Source organism: Corylus avellana, chromosome 2 (genome assembly GCF_965113065.1).
Source record: "Corylus avellana chromosome 2, dhCorAvel1.hap1.2, whole genome shotgun sequence".
NCBI classification, from domain to species: Eukaryota; Viridiplantae; Streptophyta; class Magnoliopsida; order Fagales; family Betulaceae; genus Corylus; species Corylus avellana.
The window spans coordinates 394,120-413,652 of NC_142491.1; the positions used below are offsets into that span (position 1 = coordinate 394,120).

Consider the following 19,533-nt stretch of genomic DNA (forward strand, 5'->3'; position numbering starts at 1 on the left):
CTTTGTTTTTAAGTTTTGCCAAAAGTGTTTTTGCCATTTTTAGATTTAAAGTCACAAAAATATTTTTGAAATTTTTTATCAAACAAGCTAGCTTTTGTTTAGCACAACTTTTAGGTACTAAAGACCCTATAACCTTTTTCCGTATTTGATTAAAAAAAAAAAAAATTAGGTATTAAAGGTACTTTTTAAGCTTTCTAACATAATCTCAAATATGCTCTTAAAAGCTTTATTTAGAAAGTATCTTTGCATTTAAAGAGAGAGAGAGAGAGGGAGAGTCCTTAGGATTTACTTCCTAAAAAGGACACAACTCATATATGCATCTAGTCACACAGAAAAAAAAAATCTTCTGGCCTAACAAAATAGAAAGAAATGTTGGACCAACCTTTCGAGTGCCAATTATAGAATGAAAAACAACGATATATATATAGTAAACGATATCGTATGTAGTATGATATTATTGTATTACTATAGAAACAACGATTTTTTTTTAATTTTAATTTTAATTTTTTTAAAAAAAGAACGGTTATCAATTATTAGAATTGCTAACATCTAACCGCCCTAAATTGCCTAGGCGGTTACGGTTAACAGTTTTAACTAATAATCACAAACCGTAACCGCATTTTCACCCATGACCATAAGGATGAGACCGAAGAGAGAATGTGGATAAATTGGACCAAGCCATAAAGTGAAGCTTCAACTTAGAGGCAATCTATTGAAAGGACTAAGCTTCAACGTCCAATGATCATGGTAGTCTGCCCACCCCCATATATGTTTTGAGGGGGTAGTCCAACGACTCCCAAGTTCAAAAAGTGGTTCGGCCACCCTCATTTAACACATTAACTACTTCGATCAAATTTTCTAAGAGAATGATTTAATTAGTTTTTTTTTTTTTTTTCCTTATCTAAAAAGTGATTGATCACTTTTTAAAACTTAGAGGATTATTTGTCAAAACTCTAAATTACAGGAGTAATTATAAAAGTTCATCTTGTATCACTCTTAAAATAATTATAGAAATTACTCATGTGTTACTCTAAGAATGATATGGCTTTTAAAACTACTATTTGATCAAAATTCAATAATAATCAATTATAAAGCCACTGGTGATTTTAGAAGCTATATCATTTTTTGAGTAACACAATAATGACTTCTAGCATTCTTCATAAAATATATTTGGCAATTGGCCCCTATAATTTGAGTAATGCAAGAAGAGTCCTTGTATCATTTCAAGAATGATGTGGTTCTTAAAATCACCGTTGAACTTATGAATGATAATTATTAGATTTTGATCAAATGATAATTTTAAAAGTCATCTTATTTTTTAAGGAACACAAGAATGACGAATAATGCTATAAGTCACTCTTGTGTCACTCAAAAAATGTTGTAATTTCTAAATTTACTATTTGATCAAAATTTAATAATAATCCATCGTAAAGCCAGTAGTGATTTTAAAAGCGACCGCATTCTAAGAATGCGATAAAAACTTCTATATAATTACTTCTGATATATTTATCCTTCGATAAAAGATATTCATTTTTACAAGGATAACAGTTCAGTGTAAAAGCGTGCCCTAGTTCTTAACACAGGTACTCCAACTCTTCGTTTTCGTATCGTAATTTTTTTCTTAATAGTTTATTCTACCAAAATCCACTATTCAATTCACAAAAAAAAAAACTTACAAAAAAAAAATAATAATAAAAATAATTTTTTTTATTTTTTATTTTTGGGGGGGGATCTTCGATCTTATGACCGTGAATTTGTGATCGAAAACCTGATGAAAAGATTGATGTTTAAGAAGAAGGGATTTGAAATCCGTGAGTTTAGATTGGAATCTGATTTCTGAAAAATTGTGTGATTTGTTGAATTAACTGAAATATATGTTTTTATTGGTTCTTGGTGTAGATTTGGATCGTGGGTTGTTGAATTGGTTCAGTGATATACAGGGGAAAGGGGGATCTAGATTTTTGATTTGATTGAGATCAATGGCAGCTCTTGTGGCTCCTGGAGCACCTAGGTCAAAGAGTAATAGCAATAACCCATCGGAACCTCCACCCCTTAATTACAACCCTAATTCAAATCCCAATTTACTCGCCGATAATTTGAGTAATTTGAATCTCAATCGGCCACCTTCGATGCCTTCCTCTTTCGGTCAACTACCTAATTTCCCTTCATCAGCCCCGCTGCCTGGAGTTCCCAATGGTTCCCCGCCATTCTCTAGGCCTGGCCCACCACCCAGTGCGCTCGCAAGACCTACACTACCTCCATCAGGACCCCCACAATCCACATTGCCTCCCAATGTGGCCCCAGTAAGACCTACTGGGACACCCATTGGCCAGCCTTCGCCTTTTGGGTACAGAGCCACTTCTGGGGCACCTCCTCCCGGTGCTTTCCCGTCTTCAGGTTTGCCAACTGGTCCCGTTATGCTTCAGGCTCCAAGCATGCGTTCACTTCTAGGTAGTCCAGCGACTGTTGCTCCACCAGGTACTCCTTTACAACCAACACCACCATTTTCAGCACCCCCTCAAGGTGTGCCGCCAACTCCTGGTTCTTATGGGCCACCCACATGGCCAAGGCATCCCGGCCAGGTAATGAATATCTTTCACAGTATATTTTGCTCATTTTTTAAAGATTAATTACCAGTAAATGCACGACTGTTTTTTGGCTCCTTCCTCTTATTTTATATTATATGCACAGAAATTTTTGTTTCAAGTGTGTGGGGAAATCAATTCATTTGTAATGAGCTGGCACTTGTTAAAGGTTTGAATAGGAGAATTGTAACACCACGTGGCAGCCTTAAAATAATCAAATACTAAGTAGGTTATTTCCTATGCAGTTTAAATATGCATATAGACACTTTTGCACTTTATCCTCTCCTGGAAAAGAAATGCTCTGTAGCTTCACTCAGACAATTGAAAAAAGTTGCATTTTGCAACTTAATCCTTTTTTTCTTTTTCAATGATACGGAAATAACTGGGCACATGAATGTACTATAAGAAATCTTAATGTATAATGTCACATTTTGGGAAAGCTGACAAGGCAACAGTTCAAATATAGTTCTTGAGTAGGTGTCTGTGAACTTGAGTGGCCACATTGACTGTTCCCCTGATAAAAATCTTTGACATGAGTGATAAGTGAACATAAGAGGAGGGAATTTCTGAAGCCGACTGTGCACGTGTTTATATTGCGGGTGAACCATATGTCAGGCACTTTGTCAAATTCAGGGTACTTTTGTTGCATAAAAATGCCACACATTGATAGTAAACACATTTTCTATGTTAATGATTTATGTTACTCGTAAGAAAGAAATATTGCATGAGTATGCAATTTCCTTTCAGTCTGATCAGCACACTGGATTCTGAATTCTTGAATTGTGATAGGTGGCCCCACCTCCACCAATTCCTGGCTCTGTGCCACCACCTAGGATGTTTGGAATGCCACCACAACCTCTGCCAAATCAATCTATGACTGCCATACCTGCGCTGGGTCAAACTGGAGCCCCTGTGTCAGGGAGACCGAAGATTGATCCCAATCAAATTCCACATCCCATTCCAAGTTCCTCTCCAATGTTGTATGAAACGCGTCAGAGCAATCAGGCCAATCCCCCTCCGGTATCTTTTTTTCATATTTTATTTTTAAGTTGAAGAGAAGTTTTTGATTTGATTTAAAATTTTGTACATTAAGCCATATTATCTTGTTACCTTTTTTCTTTTAAATTGTGTGTTCTGAGAATTCACTTCTATTGTCATCGTTTATTTAGATGCTGCAAAGTAATTTCATTGACACGTATGGTTTTTGTTGTTTGCTAACGCTGTCCTTGTACTTTTGTCAAGCCTGCTACAAGTGATTATATTGTCAGAGACACAGGGAATTGCAGTCCACGCTACATGAGGTGCACCATCAGTCAGGTCATGGTCAAGAATATAACAAGCATTGGTTGACAGTAGTCTTTATAATGATTTTGCTAACTCTTTGGCCAATGTTTCACAGTTCTTTGTGTCCTGTTAATATCTTATGATGATATGACAGATTCCGTGCACTGCTGACCTTTTGACAACATCGGGGATGCAGTTAGCCTTGTTGGTCCAACCTTTGGCCCTTCCTCATCCATCTGAGGAACCCATCCAAGTAATGCATGATTTCTTTCTTCTCTAATCCTTGCATACTACACTTTTTGGTCATTATAAATTTATGTAATTAGTCGATTGTCATGAATTCAGATCTGAAGCCTTTAACTGTAGTAATTGGACTTGATTCAGAGGAAAGAACCTGATTCCTGTAAAGAAAAAAATACCCAGCTGTTTTGTTCTTGGTTGTGTTAGGGTGTTGAAATTTCATTTACGGATTAATATATGTGAGTCTATATTGTGGGAAAAGGTCGTTTTACATAGTGGTATAAGGATGCCATCATTGCTGCCACATAAAGCTTAATTATTATCCCTTTTAATATCAGATAAATGTATAGGTTATGTATCTAAATAATGTCATCCATTCCCTGGAAGAAAAAAGGTTTCTGTCAACCATTTTTAAAAATAAAAATAAAAATAAAAATAAAAACTTATTTGCAATTTCTTGAACTAGACAGGCTTTAGTGACTTTTTATGAATGGCCGGAATTGGTTCCTTTTTATTTTTTTTTAATTTTTTTATAACTAATAATCCAATCTTATTAAAAGCGTAAGACGCCCCTAATTGGCTCCTTACTTGTGCTATATGAGTTATTCAAAAAAAAAAAGAAAAAGATTTGGAAGGATAAAAGATGCTGGCATTGCATTTTGGATTGAGCATGGGTACAATTAAAATTTGTCTTTTTTTTATGTTGTTTGGAAATCGGATGAGGAAAAACTGGTTTTAATGGAGAGTGTTCTTGTGCTTGCAAGTTTTGGATAGAATCATAGAATAAGGTATTTGTCTAGCAAATAAAAGATTTTTTTAATGATCAAATAAATGAAGTTTGTATGAGATATACGAAATGAAAACACCTAAAATAAAAGCTATAGCATATCCCTACTAACTACAATAAGAACTCCTCGTGTTTTTGAAAAATCCTTTTGTGTTCTAACCATCATGAGAAGGAAAAAAAAAAAAAAAAATTGCACTTAAGTTGATTTTTTTTTTCTTGTTGAATTTGTCAAGGTTTAATTTAGAGAATTTCATATAGTTAATTTGCATGATGTTATTTAACTGTTTCCTAGGGGCTTTTTGGCCGCGTAGTATCCATGCCTCCTTTGTGTATTTTCTTCTTTTGAAATTTTTACGTGAATACAGGGTTTGATTTCCCTGTTCTTTTCTCAAAATAACTATTATGAAAAAAAAGTTCATTGTTAATTCCAAAAGAAAATGGTAGAAGATCAATAATATAGTTGTTTAATGTGAGGGATTGCATAACAATTGAAACATTTTGAATCTTTAGTGAGCTGCTAAGTAGAGAAGATATAATCGAATTATCGAATTAAAGTTCATGAAGTTTTTACTTTTTGTACTTAATGACGTGTTTTCTGATTTCTTGGATTAATTGAAGTCTCATTAGGTCCTTGTGGATAACTGAATTATGAGGGGAGATGATGACCTGGCTAGCCCTTTGTAGGTGTGTTTCTTTTTGGGAGTGAGCTCTGATGCTTGCTCAAAGAGGAGCTCATTTCTTTGAGTTTTTTGATTGAGAAACTCCTTTAGTATTTATTTTCAGGTTGTTTTCACTGTATGCTTGTACCTTGCTCATTTTCACGTAACGTTCTCATTTTCTAGTTCTATAAGTTCCCCCTTTTATACAAGATTTAATATATCAAGCAAAATTTGGGAGTCAGCCCTGGCTCTTTGGTAGCTTTGAAACCCTGCCATTATATTCTCAAACTTTTCTTTGGGATGAGTTCAAACAAAGTATTGCTTCTACATCTTAATCAAGAAAACAATTGAAACTGTATCCATTTTTCATATCAGTTTGTGATGTGTTTTTGTTACTCTAGGTTGTAGATTTTGGGGAAAGTGGTCCTGTTCGATGTTCTCGCTGCAAAGGCTACATAAACCCTTTCATGAAGTTCATTGATCAGGGAAGGCGGTTCATCTGTAACTTATGTGGTCAGTATAAACCGTTTCTGTATTTTTGTGTTATTTATCTAGTAATTGTTAGCTTGTTTGTTTGTTGTGGATATTGGACGTCTCACCTTCTTCCCCGCTCTCCAATTTAAGCATAGATAAAATGTTACGTAATGTGTATTACACATGTATCACGGTTGTCAAGATTTTAGAATCGTTTTTTCATATCCTGCTGCACCAAGCTGGTCGTAGGATAGGTATAGGAAATAGCTCCTATATTTTAAATAAATCTAGGTATTCAATGGCATCAATAGCTTGTTGATTTGACTATTAATATAAGTTGGGGACTTTAAATTTCTTCTGCAGGGTATACTGATGAGACTCCCTGTGACTACCACTGCAACCTTGGTCCAGATGGTAGGCGTAGAGATGCTGATGAAAGGCCTGAGCTGTGTAGAGGAACAGTTGAATTTGTTGCTACTAAGGAATACATGGTTAGTTAATTCATAAGATCTGCTATGTAAAACTAATTTTGTTTTCCCTTCTGACTAGTTTTGTTCTGTTTGATGTGAGATCTAGGAAGTTCCCTTGCAATAATTAGCTTGTTGGGTGCTCACTATCACAGAACATGTCATGTCTGTGTAGTTTGTGGCTGAACAGCTTTGCAACACCCATGGATAATATTTTTGGTGGTGTGTAACTCAAAAAGTTTTGTTAATGCATTTCATAACTTATCACAAAAAAGGAAAAGTATGTGAATGAATAATTTTTTCTTTTGCTGCTTGTTCTTTATATATAACCTAAGGTTTCTTAATAAAGTTACACATTTTTTGGTCACCCAAACAGCATCTTATCTCACACAAATGATATGAATGTTTTGTTCTCTCATAGGCTGTGACCTGAGAGTAGTTCAATAAAATATAGTTGTAAAGTAACTGAATATAATATAGTTGTGAAATGATTCCTTTGTTCGCAGTCTCATCCACAGTTGTTTCTCCTGTTATTGTTTTCTCTGTGTTGCCAGACCAAGTAAATTTTGATTCAATTGCCTTATTTCAGGTGCGTGATCCCATGCCAGCTGTTTATTTCTTCCTCATCGATGTATCTATGAATGCCATACAAACTGGTGCAACTGCTGCAGCTTGCAGTGCAATCAGTCAAGTTATTTCTGATCTTCCTGTAAGTTTATGCCTATTTACAAAAAAATACTCTTTATTGTTTTTTTCCTGAAAGTTTTGACTGATGCATTCGTGGTTGTATTATTGCAGGAAGGCCCTCAGACAATGGTTGGAATTGCAACATTTGACTCCACTATCCATTTTTACAATTTGAAACGTGCACTTCAGCAGGTCACTGTTAGTTGCAATAATTTTGCCTTCATAAAAAATTTTAAGAACTTTATTCACATTAAAATTTAAGATATCAATTATTTTTGGGTCATAAGAATATGCATGAACTTAACAAAAAATAAAAATAAATGCTTGTACTAATTTTTTTGGGATGAATGTGGGATAATTAATTTAATAAGTATTGAATTTTATTAAAATGCAAAGAGAAATTCATAGATATCCTGCTTCTTGTTGTGGCTGCAGCTGCAATGAAACATTATATGCATCATCTTCTGTATGCTTGTTGATCCTGGTCTATGAATGAAGTTTTTTTTTTTTGGTTGAATCTTGTTTGGTCATTTTGTATAATTAAAATTGTGGATGAATTTTGCCTTAGAGTTGGAAGGGCCATATATGGCATGGCTGACTCAGAGCCGAAATTATAAATACTGTTAAAGACGGATTTAAAATTTTGAAGATTCATCCTCTGTTGGGATAGGCTGTTGGTCTGAAGGTTAAAGGCCCGTTAGGGCTTATAGATCGACAACAGTTATTATTGTTGAAGAAAGTATCACTAATGGTGCTAGTATTATTGATAATATGTGTGTTTCTGCATGTGTTTGCATGCGTTTGTAGTGTAAGTAGGGACGGATTTGGGGAGTTGCCTTTGAAGACCTTTTTCCTGATTTATTTTGAGATACAATAAATAGGGGGCTGCAGTAGCAGATTACGTGCAGCTTGTCAAAAGTGCCATTCCTTGGTACTCTAGATTTTTCGAAGTTTCTTTGATTTGTTGTATGTTGTGCTGGTTACTAGGATGGAGACACACAGTTTGGGATGGGCTTTGTCAAAAAGCAAGAGATTTGATGTACATTCATTTTGTTGGGTTTTTTTTTTTTTTTTTTGATAAGTAATGAAAATATATAAAAAGAGCGCAGAGGGGCGCAACCCATATACACGGGAAGTATAAATAGAGAGCGCCTAGGAGGGGGAGAAATGAAAAAGAAAATCAGAGAAACTAATCACTAAAGGAGCTAGCCAAGCGGCCGTCCAAGAGTAAAGAGTAAAGAGGAAAAAATGAGTCAAATCCTCTATGGTCCTAGTGGAATTTTCAAAACATCTAGCATTTCTTTCATTCCAAATACACCACATAAGACACAGAGGTATCATCTTCCACACAACCGCGCTTCGAGAACGTCCTCCCGACCACCAACTAGCAAACAAGGCCCTCACCCTGCAAGGCATGACCCAATGCAACCCAAAACGCTGAAAAATCATGTGCCAAAGAGCACTTGCGAGCTCACAATGGAGAAGCAGGTGATCAACGGACTCTCCGGTCTTCTTGCACATACAACACCACTCCATAACCACTATGTTCCTCTTACGCAGCGTATCATGAGTCAAAATTTTGCCTAAGGCCGCAGTCCATCCGAAAAAAGCCACCCGTTGAGGCGCCTTAGTACGCCAGATGCTCTTCCAAGGAAACTCCTCTTGATTAGAAATGGACAAGGCCTTATAGAACGCCTTAACCTCGAACTTGCCCTTCTTAGACGAAGACCAGCAAATACGATCTGCACTGCCTAGGGAGACCTTGCAAGAATACAACCGATCAAAAAAAGGAGAAATCAAATCCATCTCCCAATCTTGGACCGATCGAACAAAAATGACATTCCACTCAACGACCCCATTCCTCCCAATAAAATTATCCTTCACCCAAGCTTCTTTGTGTCTGGCGATACTGTATAAGGACAGAAAAGCTTGCTTCAAAGAAATGTCCCCACACCAAATATCATGCCAGAATCTAACTTTTGAACCCTCCCCCACCTCAAAACGAATACCTTTGGCAAAGAAATTCCACCCTTTACGAATATGCTTCCATAGACCCACACCATGAGAGCCCAAGACCTCCTTCGTGCACCACCCACCTTCTTGATCTCCATACTTAGCTTTGATCAAATTACACCAAAGAGCCCCGTTCTCATTTGCATATCTCCAAAGCCATTTCCCCAACAGAGCTTGGTTAAACTGGTACATCTTCCGAATGCCAAGACCACCATATCTAAGAGGGCTGCAAACTTGATTCCAACTTACAAGATGCAACTTGGGCTCATCCCCCATACCTCCCCACAAGAAATCTCTTTGGACTTTCTCGATCCTTTTAGCTACACTAACAGGAATCGGAAACAATGACAAAAAGTAAGTCGGAAGATTAGCCAAAGAGCTCTTGATGAGGGTTAAGCGACCTCCTTTAGAAAGATACATTCTCTTTGCTGGTTTAGTTTTTGGCGTTCCATTTGGAGGGTGAAAGTTCCAGCAAAGGTGGTTTTCTTGGATTGGATAATGGCTCACACTATTTTAACTGTGGTTAATTTTAGAAAGACGAAGATGATAATAATTGAGTGTTGTTGTATTGTGCATAGCAATTGAGTGACAAAATGGTTGGTCATCGTCTTTCTTCATGGTGCAGTTGCTAGGGAGTTCCAGTCAATGGTTCTCTTAGGTTGGGATTTCTTGGGTTATGCAAGAGTTGGTGGTGGTGTTATTGTGGTGTTGGCAAAATTGTTTTAGTGTGCCTTGGAGTTGTATTATTTGGAACGCCATTCGACATTGTCTCATATGGTGTATTTGGAGGGAGATGAATGCTCGTACTTTTGAAGGTTGTGAGCACCCAATGATGGGATTGAAGTCTTTATTTCTCAGTTCTCTTTTCCAATGCATGAGGGCCATAGGGGTTTTCACTTCACCATCTTTGTTGGATTTTGGATTTTTGTAATTATAGATCTAGCCGTTCATTTTTTTTTATTTTTCTCTTGCGTATCTCTTGTTTATTTGTCTTGAATAAGTTTTTCTTACTAGTCAAAAACAGAACCAAACACCGGAAAATGTTTTTCGGCTATTTTCCGCTGTTTGTTTGCTGAAAACATTTTATGCCAAAACAATTAGGGCATAAGTTGTTTTGTTGTAACATTGTAACTCTAGGTAGCTCTGACTTGTAGTTTTACCGTCAATCGTTTGGAAATGTTTCACACTGATTTCACTCTTCAACATATGTTTGCAGCCATTAATGCTCATTGTTCCTGATGCACAAGATGTTTATACTCCTCTTCAAACTGATGTTGTTGTTCAGCTTTCTGAGGTTAGTTTAAACTATGAATTTTTTTCTCTTTCGATATTTTTGTGGTTCTGCTAAGAAGTTGATCTCTAGCACTTTCATTTAATTTTTTTTGTCAATTTAATGAATTTCCAAATTCCATTTTTTTTTATATCTAGTTGTTTACTTTGCATATTTAGTGCCGACAACATTTAGAGCTATTGCTGGAAAGCATTCCAACCATGTTTCAGAATAACAGAACTGCTGAATCAGCCTTTGGCGCTGCAGTCCAGGTATGTCCTTTAATACAAGGCAATTCTTTCCATTCATGGTGCATGATCTATGCCTTTTCAATTTATAGTATCAAACTATATTGAACATGCTTAGGAATTGTATCATGATTATGAACCCCACTTTTGGCTTTGAGTGGCCATGATTAATGTAGTCAACGTGCCTTCTTGTAAATCATTTTTCATCACATGAATACATGATGATAAGATGAAGCATACACATCCATTGCAATTTGGCATTTTATAAGGTTCTTTATGAAATAAAAGTTGCATGTTCCCAAACTTAGGACATAATGAGCTCAGGTGCTGAACATGGCATTCGAAAGAACAACATATGATTAGCGTCTTTGCTACATCTGAAGCTTGTTGCTTTTATTTTATTATATTCTGGTATCGGTGAGCAAAAGTAAAATACTTCTTCCTGCTGTTATCATATGTCGGCATATTCTATCTTTAAATATTGTATGGTATACTGACACATATGTATTTACATTGACAGATATTTGACTGTTGTGCATTACACGTTTTAGAAGTCATAGAAAGAAAGATATTTGGTTATTGCATGTTACAACAGTTTTAAGTTTTTGTTTCCATTCAGGCTGCTTTCTTGGCAATAAAGAGTAGCGGGGGAAAGCTTTTGGTATTTCAATCAGGTAAGCTCATAATTTTCTATACAATAATATTTGTCTTATTGGCCTGTTACAATATAAGATTTGTTACATACTTGTTTATGTTCGTGAATGCAGTCATTTATGTGGTGTCCCTCCTGTAGTTTTCTTCTTCAAGAAGTCTGTAGAAGATTACACACAAAAAAAAAAAAAAAACACCATCTGTTGTTTCTAGTTTGATTTATGTGCCTGTGATGCTTGTGACCTTCTGATGTTGCAGTTGCCTCCAGCACAGATGCAAATTTAGGGGATATGTGTACAATCATCACTAATTATGATGCAATTGGTTGCGTTTACAGCCAAGTCACTTAGGAAATCTGATCCCGAAGATGTTAGGAAATTTAACATGTCAATAGGGATTTAATATTGAATATGAAATTGGAAGAGGGATGACTTTTTTTTTTTTTGAAAAGTAATCGTTTGACAACTTTTTCTAGTCTCCAGTTCAATTTCCAGGTTTCTTAGGGCCGGCCATCATCCTAGCAAGAGAATTGTATTTTCTAAACTAACCCGAGCCAATCCAAATTGATATTGGGAGAGATCTGCTATAGAACAAATACATGTCATAGATCTATAATTCAAATTAGGTTTATCATTGTATGAACTGCGTAATGCTACTTATGCTTTTAGTGTATTTGACGCCGGCTCCTGATCCCCAACTAGAAAGAAACCCAAACTCAGTACTTTAGTTCGTAGTGGTGTCCTAGGTAGTGTCCTTGTGTAGGGATGATTTTAGAATATAAGGTACGGGCAATTTGGGACTTTATGACAGATAATGCTCATGGTTTTGTTAGGCATGTCGTAGTTGGAGTTGTGAGAGGGAAGAGAGTCAAAATTTCATGCATAGCTGATCCTACGTGAGAGTTCTTGGTAGAACTCAGACACTATGGTTAAAGAAAATGGTGAGCCTGGATGTGAGACTTGAGTTTCTTGAGTAATACAAATGGGCCTGTATTCTAATTCAATTGTTGAGTTGTAATAACTTGTCTAAGCAGTTGTTTGAACAAAGTATAAGATTAGATGTTTTGCAGTGTTATAAAATATCATTTAATGGGATTAATAATGGATGTATAATATGGAGGTACAGAAGTCGATACACTTACTAAGAATTTCTTTGCATTTTGATAGGTCAGCATTAACGTCAGTACTGGTATATTTTTGTTGCTATCACTTTCAATGTTCTCTCCACTAGAACTTTGATTGGTACTGTCACTTATACAGTTTAATTCCTGCCAATGATTTAGTAGTTATCTTCAAGTGGACTGCCATAGCTATGAAAGCAGGAAACATCCTCATCATTAATTACTGGTAGCTGTCAAAACTTTAAATTACTGGTTCTTTTCATATACAATGATTGTAGCACATACTAACTGTTTTCAAAATTTCTGTCTACATATACAACCTTCAATGTTATGTGTCTGCTAATGTAGGATATATTGTTGCAAATGAATTTGGAAACTGCCCCCTGGGTGGTACAGAATTCCTTCCTAATTTCATGAGAGTTTTGCAGTTCAGGATTTTAGCATGAGATGCGAATGTGAAGAAGGGGAATCTTGTGGGGCTAATGGAAATTTTTTCTGGTATCGTGAAATTATTAAATTAAACCTGCCTCATGGCTGCTTGAGTCAATACCTTTTTTCTCTGTACTGCTAAATGTACAGAGCCCAAGAACATAAAATGTCAAGTATGTTGATATCAGAATCATCAAGGTGTTTTAATAATCTACAAGTTCTAACAATGACTGGAGTTGTTTCCGTGGTGTTTGTCTTTTAATTATATGTCATCTTGCAGCTAATTTATTAGAAGCTCCGGCTTTATAGATTTGGCTAGCATTTCAATACCTTTTTTTTTTTTTTTTATAAGTAATTCAATCTTATTAGAAGGCATAGAGGGGTGCAACCCAAATACAAAGGGAGTATACAAGAGAGACACCCAACTAGGAAGAAAAGAACACAAATCTAGTAACTCTAGGAAATTAGAAAAAAAGTTGGCGTTTTACTTCTTACTTCTGTTCCGTATATTGTGTTGTTCTTCACAAGTCTTAGAGCTTTTAACTTGCTATTCGAAGCCATTTTTGTATAGCTTGGTCATTTTCTTTCACAGGAACCTTTGGTTCCCTTGAAATCCATAAAGATGTACTAAAAAGTTTATAGCATCATAGGATGCTGATGGTTGTATTATATTTTCTGCAGTCTTGCCATCAACTGGCATTGGATCACTTTCTGCTAGAGAGGCTGAGGGACGAACTAATATATCTGCGGGGGAGAAGGTATTAGTATCTTATATGTATCTTTTGTCTTGCCATCTGTGCGTTCTTTCGATAAATGCTACTGTTCTTGCTTTTGCTGTGTGGTATTGTCAGTCAGTAAAATAAGGCCAGATCACTGTTCCCCCAGACCCCAAATGAAAGAGAATCAATTAATATTGACTGCTTGAAAAGTCGTTCTTACCAATGGTTGGTTGGTTCATTATATGTACTATTCTTTTATTTTCTTTTTCATCTAATGAACCATTCACTTTGTTTTCTATTTCATCTCTTTGTGTTTGTTCATTAGATGTAAAACTATTGTTATTCGTAGCGTGTAGTGCTAGTGTTAATCAGTACAAGAGGATAATTTAGTGTTGTGCTTTTGAATTGAATATTTTTCCCCACTGGATTTCAGGAGGCCCAAAAATTGCTCCAACCAGCAGACAAAACTTTAAAGACGATGGCAATTCAATTTGCTAAGTATCAGGTCAACTTTAATTTCTTCTCAATTAACTGTGATAAGGATTCTGATAATAAATTATGCCAACTGACACTTGTCAGTGAAGATATCAGCAAGTGAGCATATTTTATTTGGGCTAATTGTTATTATCATGATATTTCCAGGTCTGTGTTGATGTATTTATTACGACCCAGACATATGTGGACATTGCTTCTATCTCTGTTGTCCCAAGGACAACTGGAGGACAGGTATCAATGAATCTCTGGTCCCTGGTTAGGCTTCATTTGTTCATGCTTATTAGAGGGTGCTTTTTGTTTTTTGTTTGACAAAGTGTTTTGATGTGATATAAAGGTGAAAATAGTTTTGCGTGTTTTGTGTTTTGGGTTGTTTGTTAATATTTTGTTTTTGAAAAGAGAAAACAAAAGGGAGAAGGAAAAAGTGATATCAAACAAAGCCAGTTTTTCTTGTGTATTGGCTGTTTCATGATTCAACTTTGAATGTCTTCCACTTTCTTCCAGGTTTACTATTACTACCCATTCTCAGCTCTTTCTGATTCTGCAAAGCTTTACAATGATCTTAGATGGAATGTCACAAGGCCCCAAGGTTTTGAGGCAGTGATGCGTGTGAGATGCAGCCAGGTAGTCTTTTTTATCCACTTACGTTTCTTTTTATGTAAGCTTCTATATTCTTGATATTTGTCCTACTCTAGTGAGTTGATATTGTTTTCGTCATTTATAGGGTATTCAAGTTCAAGAATACCGTGGAAACATTTACAAACACAACCCAACAGATGTTGACCTACCTGGGGTTTGTATATCTACACAAAGTTTGATTTTCATTGTGTTATTATTATATGTCATTCATTTTTATTTTCCACAAAAAGTTTAATGTTACATAATTTACAGATCATGTTGACCTGCATTAATAACACTGAAATCTTGAAGTTTTTAATCATTGTGTAGGAATTTTATTGAAAGACATTCGCGTTTTATCTTTGAACTGTATAGGCTTGATTTATCCTCTAGAGATGATTATGTAACTGGTTTTCTTAATTTGAATTCCAGCATCAGACTAAATTCAAAATCGTTCTCTTCGTTTTGCGTTAGGCCTGTTGGTATATTTTCAGTTTTTTTATTGTGGGTGCTTCTTGTTTGAGGCAGATTCTGTAGTTTTTTTTACCATGTTTTCTTTAAGCCTAACACATCTTTCTGCTTTGCAGATTGACTGTGACAAAACTATAATGGTAACCTTAAAACACGATGATAAGTTGCAGGATGGCTCGGAATGTGCTTTTCAGGTACAAGTAAATCTCTGAAGTGGTGTTTGTAACGATCCCTTTCTTTTTTTTTTCTTTTTTTAACTTTATGAAGGCGTTTGTCTTATCTTTTAGTGAGGGAAAGTAAAATGTTGTCGTTAGTAGTTTTACTAATATTAGTGTTATGTATTTATTTATGCATTTGTTTATTTTGTGTAGTGTGCCCTTCTTTACACCACTGTGTATGGCCAAAGAAGAATTCGACTTACGACTTTATCTCTCCCTTGCACCAGTATGCTAAGTAATCTATTCCTCTCGGCTGACTTGGACACTCAATTTGCTTGTTTCTTGAAAGAAGGTATTAGATCCTGTTTGCTGCTATGCATTTTCATTGGTTTTGTAAAAATCCTTTTGATATCCATAGCAACGGATTTATAGAATGTTCTCGCCTACTCTAGGGGTTCTTACATTGCACTGCCTCCTTTGTTGCTAGCGTTGTTTTACATCTTAACAGAAGCACTATGATTCATGGTTTCATTATTATCTTAACAGAAGCACTATGACAGAATACTATTAACAGTTATTTTAATTTGGCTATTGTAGTGGCACATAAAATTCCATCCTCTCCACAATTGCAAGTCCGGGAACAAGTGACAAATCTTTGTTTCAGTGTTCTGCTTTCTTATCGTAAATTGAATGCTACAGTATCATCATCTGGAAATCTGATTCTTCCTGAGGCACTCAAGCTGCTGCCTCTATACACCCTTGGTATTTTCCTTTCTGCTAGTATGTTTATTCCAAGTTATAGGAATGTATTAAGTTTAAGCTGCCACATTTTAGTAAAACTGTGTACAACTAACATTTTTGTGCTTTAGAGTGTACGCTATTACCTTTTCTTTGTTACGCAAGATATACTTTTCTGTCCATGGTTGTAGAAATGCCATTCATGAACCCAAAGGCTCTCTCTCTCTCTCTCTCTCTCTCTCATGTCATGGTTTTTATTCTTTTTCCTTCTTTTTTATTCTTTTGCCTTCCTTATTAAATTTTGCCGGTTGAGTCTCATACATTTGAGAAGTGCATGTATATTTATATTTTCTAAATGGTAAGTCCTGATAAATATGGTTGTTATCAAACATGTTGCTTCTGTTGGGAAAATTTGGAACCGCAGATAATATTTGATGTCAGTGATATTTTTAGATTTACTATTGTAGATTGGTTTATAAATCTTGTTCTCTTGTTTCTTTTCAGCATTAATGAAAGGTATGGGACTGCGAAATGATGGGAGAATAGATGATCGGTCTATTTGGATCAATTATGTTTCCTACCTTTCTACTCCTTTGGCAATTTCACTGGTGTATCCGAGGATGGTGGCTATCCACAACCTTAGTCCAAAGGTGTGAATATTCCACTTAAAGTTATGTGATAGTTTTTCTAACATGCTTTTAAAACCACCCAGTAACTTTCTCTTAATTGACAGGATGAGGATGAATCACTTGTTCCTCCTATGATTCCGCTTTCTAGTGAGCATGTTAATGACGAGGGAATTTTTCTTCTCGAGAATGGTGAGGACTGTTTGATCTATATCGGGGACTCGGTGGATTCAAGTATCTTGCAACAACTGTTTGGCATCTCCTCGCCTAATGAAATTCCTACTCAGGTACTTTTTGTCTGATCCTTTCAGACTATGTAATTTTTGCCTTATTCATGGGAACAGCGTGTGTCTGAATTAGAATTGGTATTAAGCAAGGAAACTCAATTATTGTGGCATAATTATCTGCAAAAAAATCTTGAAAGGCTGGATGACTTTGTGCCGCTTTATCTTGAAACCTTGTTTTTCCTTTTTCAATAAATGATGTGGGAATCTGGACCCTAGTGAACAGCCCTTGACGCATGAAAGGAATGCAAATCTAAAAGTATGTTATATGCTTCAAAATAATTATAAAGGGGTGCATCTAATTTTGGTTTTCACATTAAAGGCAACACAGGAAAGGGTGCTCATAAAATGCGTGGAGGCTCAATTCAATATATTTTATTTCAAACATCTTTTGATATTGCTGTTTGTTGCTTATGGTCCTTAGATCAAGTGGCATTAGCTCCCCAAGCAAACGAGTTTAGAGTGAGGTCTTGGGTGAGTGAGTTTTGTTTGCCTATCGAGGAAAAAAAAAAAGAACAGAAAAGAAAAGAAAAGAAAAGAGGTTCCCTTGGTGTTTGGGGTGATCTTGGTGTCTTGTTGCAAAAAATAAGAGATGTATCAGTGATGTGCATCTTCAGAATTCTTTTGCTGGCATACATTTCCAGCCGTGCAACTTGGCTTTTTTAACTTATGATTTTGTGCATTCAGTTTGTGCTGCAGCAATATGACAATCCACTATCGCAGAAACTAAATGAGTTGGTAAATGAGATACGGCGCCAAAGATGTTCCTACCTTCGGTACGACTGAAATTGTTTGTTACTTTTTCTTGTTTTTAAGAGAAATCTTTACAGCATCTTTGGCTTATTTAGCTACTTTAATTTATGATGTCTTTATTTAATGCAATTGCTGATAATCTTTGTGATGCTTTTTGCAGCTTAAGATTGTGTAAGAAAGGAGATCCATCAGGTAAGTGCTTGTTGAAAACCATTGAGGCAAACTAGGAAATCTAACTAATTGTACCTGCTAATCAACTACTAAGTCTACTATATATAAAGATAACTCAAAACAGTATCAAATTTTCTACGTGTAGCTTACGTTGACCAATATATAGTCTCATTCAGCAGATTCAGTTAATTTTTTCTTTTATAATTGGTAAAGGAGATTTACTGGTATTTGGATGTCCCATCATGAAAGATGGAGCTGTTTGATGATTTCAGATTGGACCATCATGTGTGTTAGTTTTTAAAGCAGTAGCCAAATTTAATTCATCATAATAGTTGATTAAGACAAGGCCTTGTAAAATTGTAAGGAGAAAGGAACAGTTATTGCATTAGAACAACCCTTTCACGTAACAAAGTTGAACTTTACACTTTGCTAGACAACATACATATTTCCCTTGTATGTAAAGGTCGTTAAATAGTATCCTTAGATCAGGTAGTGTTATATTGTAGTTTATTTCATCTTATATCTTTATAAAATAGAAGAAAAAAAAAGTTTTTTCTTTTTCAAGTGACCTCCGCTCTTAACACAGCAATATTGTCATTTTAGTGTTCTTGGAAGTAATTGCATTTTCCCCTTAAATATTTGGGTCCAGAAATCTGTGGAGACTGGAAAATTGTATCAACTAGTAGGGCTAATGTTCCTATGTTAGTGTGTTTGTTTACACGCTTCCAGATTGCTATTCATTGCATGCATTCATCCATCTCAAGCACTAGGGCTCAATGTTTAATTTGAATATGTTGATATTTGTTGCATGGGATTGCATCACCGTTTGTAGTACATGCACTATTCCCGTTCTTGGACTGTCGAATGAAATGCAGATGGGGATTATTATCTTAATTTGATCATATGGACGAATTATTGTAGCTTGTTTTGTTGTGATTGAATGCAGTAGAGAAATCTCTCATTTATGAAATTGTTTCATATCTTTTTTTGATTATTTTTATTGCTCAAAAGCTTTTTACCATGTCTTGTCCCCAGGAGCATTGTTCTTCTCTTATTTGGTAGAAGATAAAAATCCAAGCGGCCCTTCCTATGCTGATTTTCTAGTCCGTGCCCACCAGGAAATCAAAATGAAAATGTCTTCTTCATAATTTTTATGCATCTTCAGTATGATATACAAGTTTTGATAGCAAACAGAGCTTGAGCTTTGCTGCAAGAGGTTTGTTAGTATAGGCTATATTCAGTGGACAATGGTGCTAGTAATACAAAGCTTTCAATTTTTTTTCTCGAAGTTCAATGCTTTCGTTAGAACAAGCAATGGGCTAGCCTAACAATTGAAAATTTTTGGATAATAAGAAGCATTAGAAGCTTAGACTCCGGAATTTGTCGGAGACAATGATGCTAGTAATACAAAGCTTTAATTTTATTTAATTTTATTTTTTAAAATTTTTCTTCTTCGCTCAAAGCTTTAATTTATTTATGTGTTTTGATTGTGTTCGTCTTCGAGAGGGAGAAGGTGAAAGAGAATGTATGAACGTTTTTGTTTAGGATGATCTGAACCCTAAACCCAATGGCGGCGATCTAAACAGAAA

General features: G+C 35.6%; 1 protein-coding gene across 2 annotated transcripts; it reads left to right on the forward strand.

Annotated features, from left to right (window-relative positions):
- The first annotated feature begins 1,521 nt into the window (after positions 1-1,521).
- LOC132181818 (protein transport protein SEC24 C) lies at positions 1,522-19,398 on the forward strand. Of its 2 annotated transcripts, none has more exons than XM_059595052.2 (25): positions 1,522-1,583; positions 1,900-2,582; positions 3,375-3,605; positions 3,828-3,902; positions 4,024-4,122; positions 5,957-6,068; positions 6,393-6,520; positions 7,086-7,205; positions 7,295-7,375; positions 10,413-10,490; positions 10,646-10,738; positions 11,334-11,388; positions 13,596-13,672; positions 14,067-14,138; positions 14,276-14,359; positions 14,630-14,749; positions 14,850-14,918; positions 15,331-15,408; positions 15,586-15,724; positions 15,970-16,134; positions 16,615-16,760; positions 16,844-17,023; positions 17,708-17,796; positions 17,934-17,965; positions 18,980-19,398. In XM_059595052.2, exons 2-25 carry the CDS (start codon positions 1,980-1,982, stop codon positions 19,090-19,092), a joined length of 3,039 nt encoding a protein of 1,012 aa, XP_059451035.2. In that variant the 5' UTR covers positions 1,522-1,583; positions 1,900-1,979; the 3' UTR covers positions 19,093-19,398. The 2 variants fall into 2 exon arrangements, with proteins under 2 accessions (XP_059451035.2, XP_059451034.2); XM_059595051.2 differs by lacking the exon at positions 1,522-1,583 and adding an exon at positions 1,725-1,811.
- Positions 19,399-19,533: the final 135 nt, after the last annotated feature.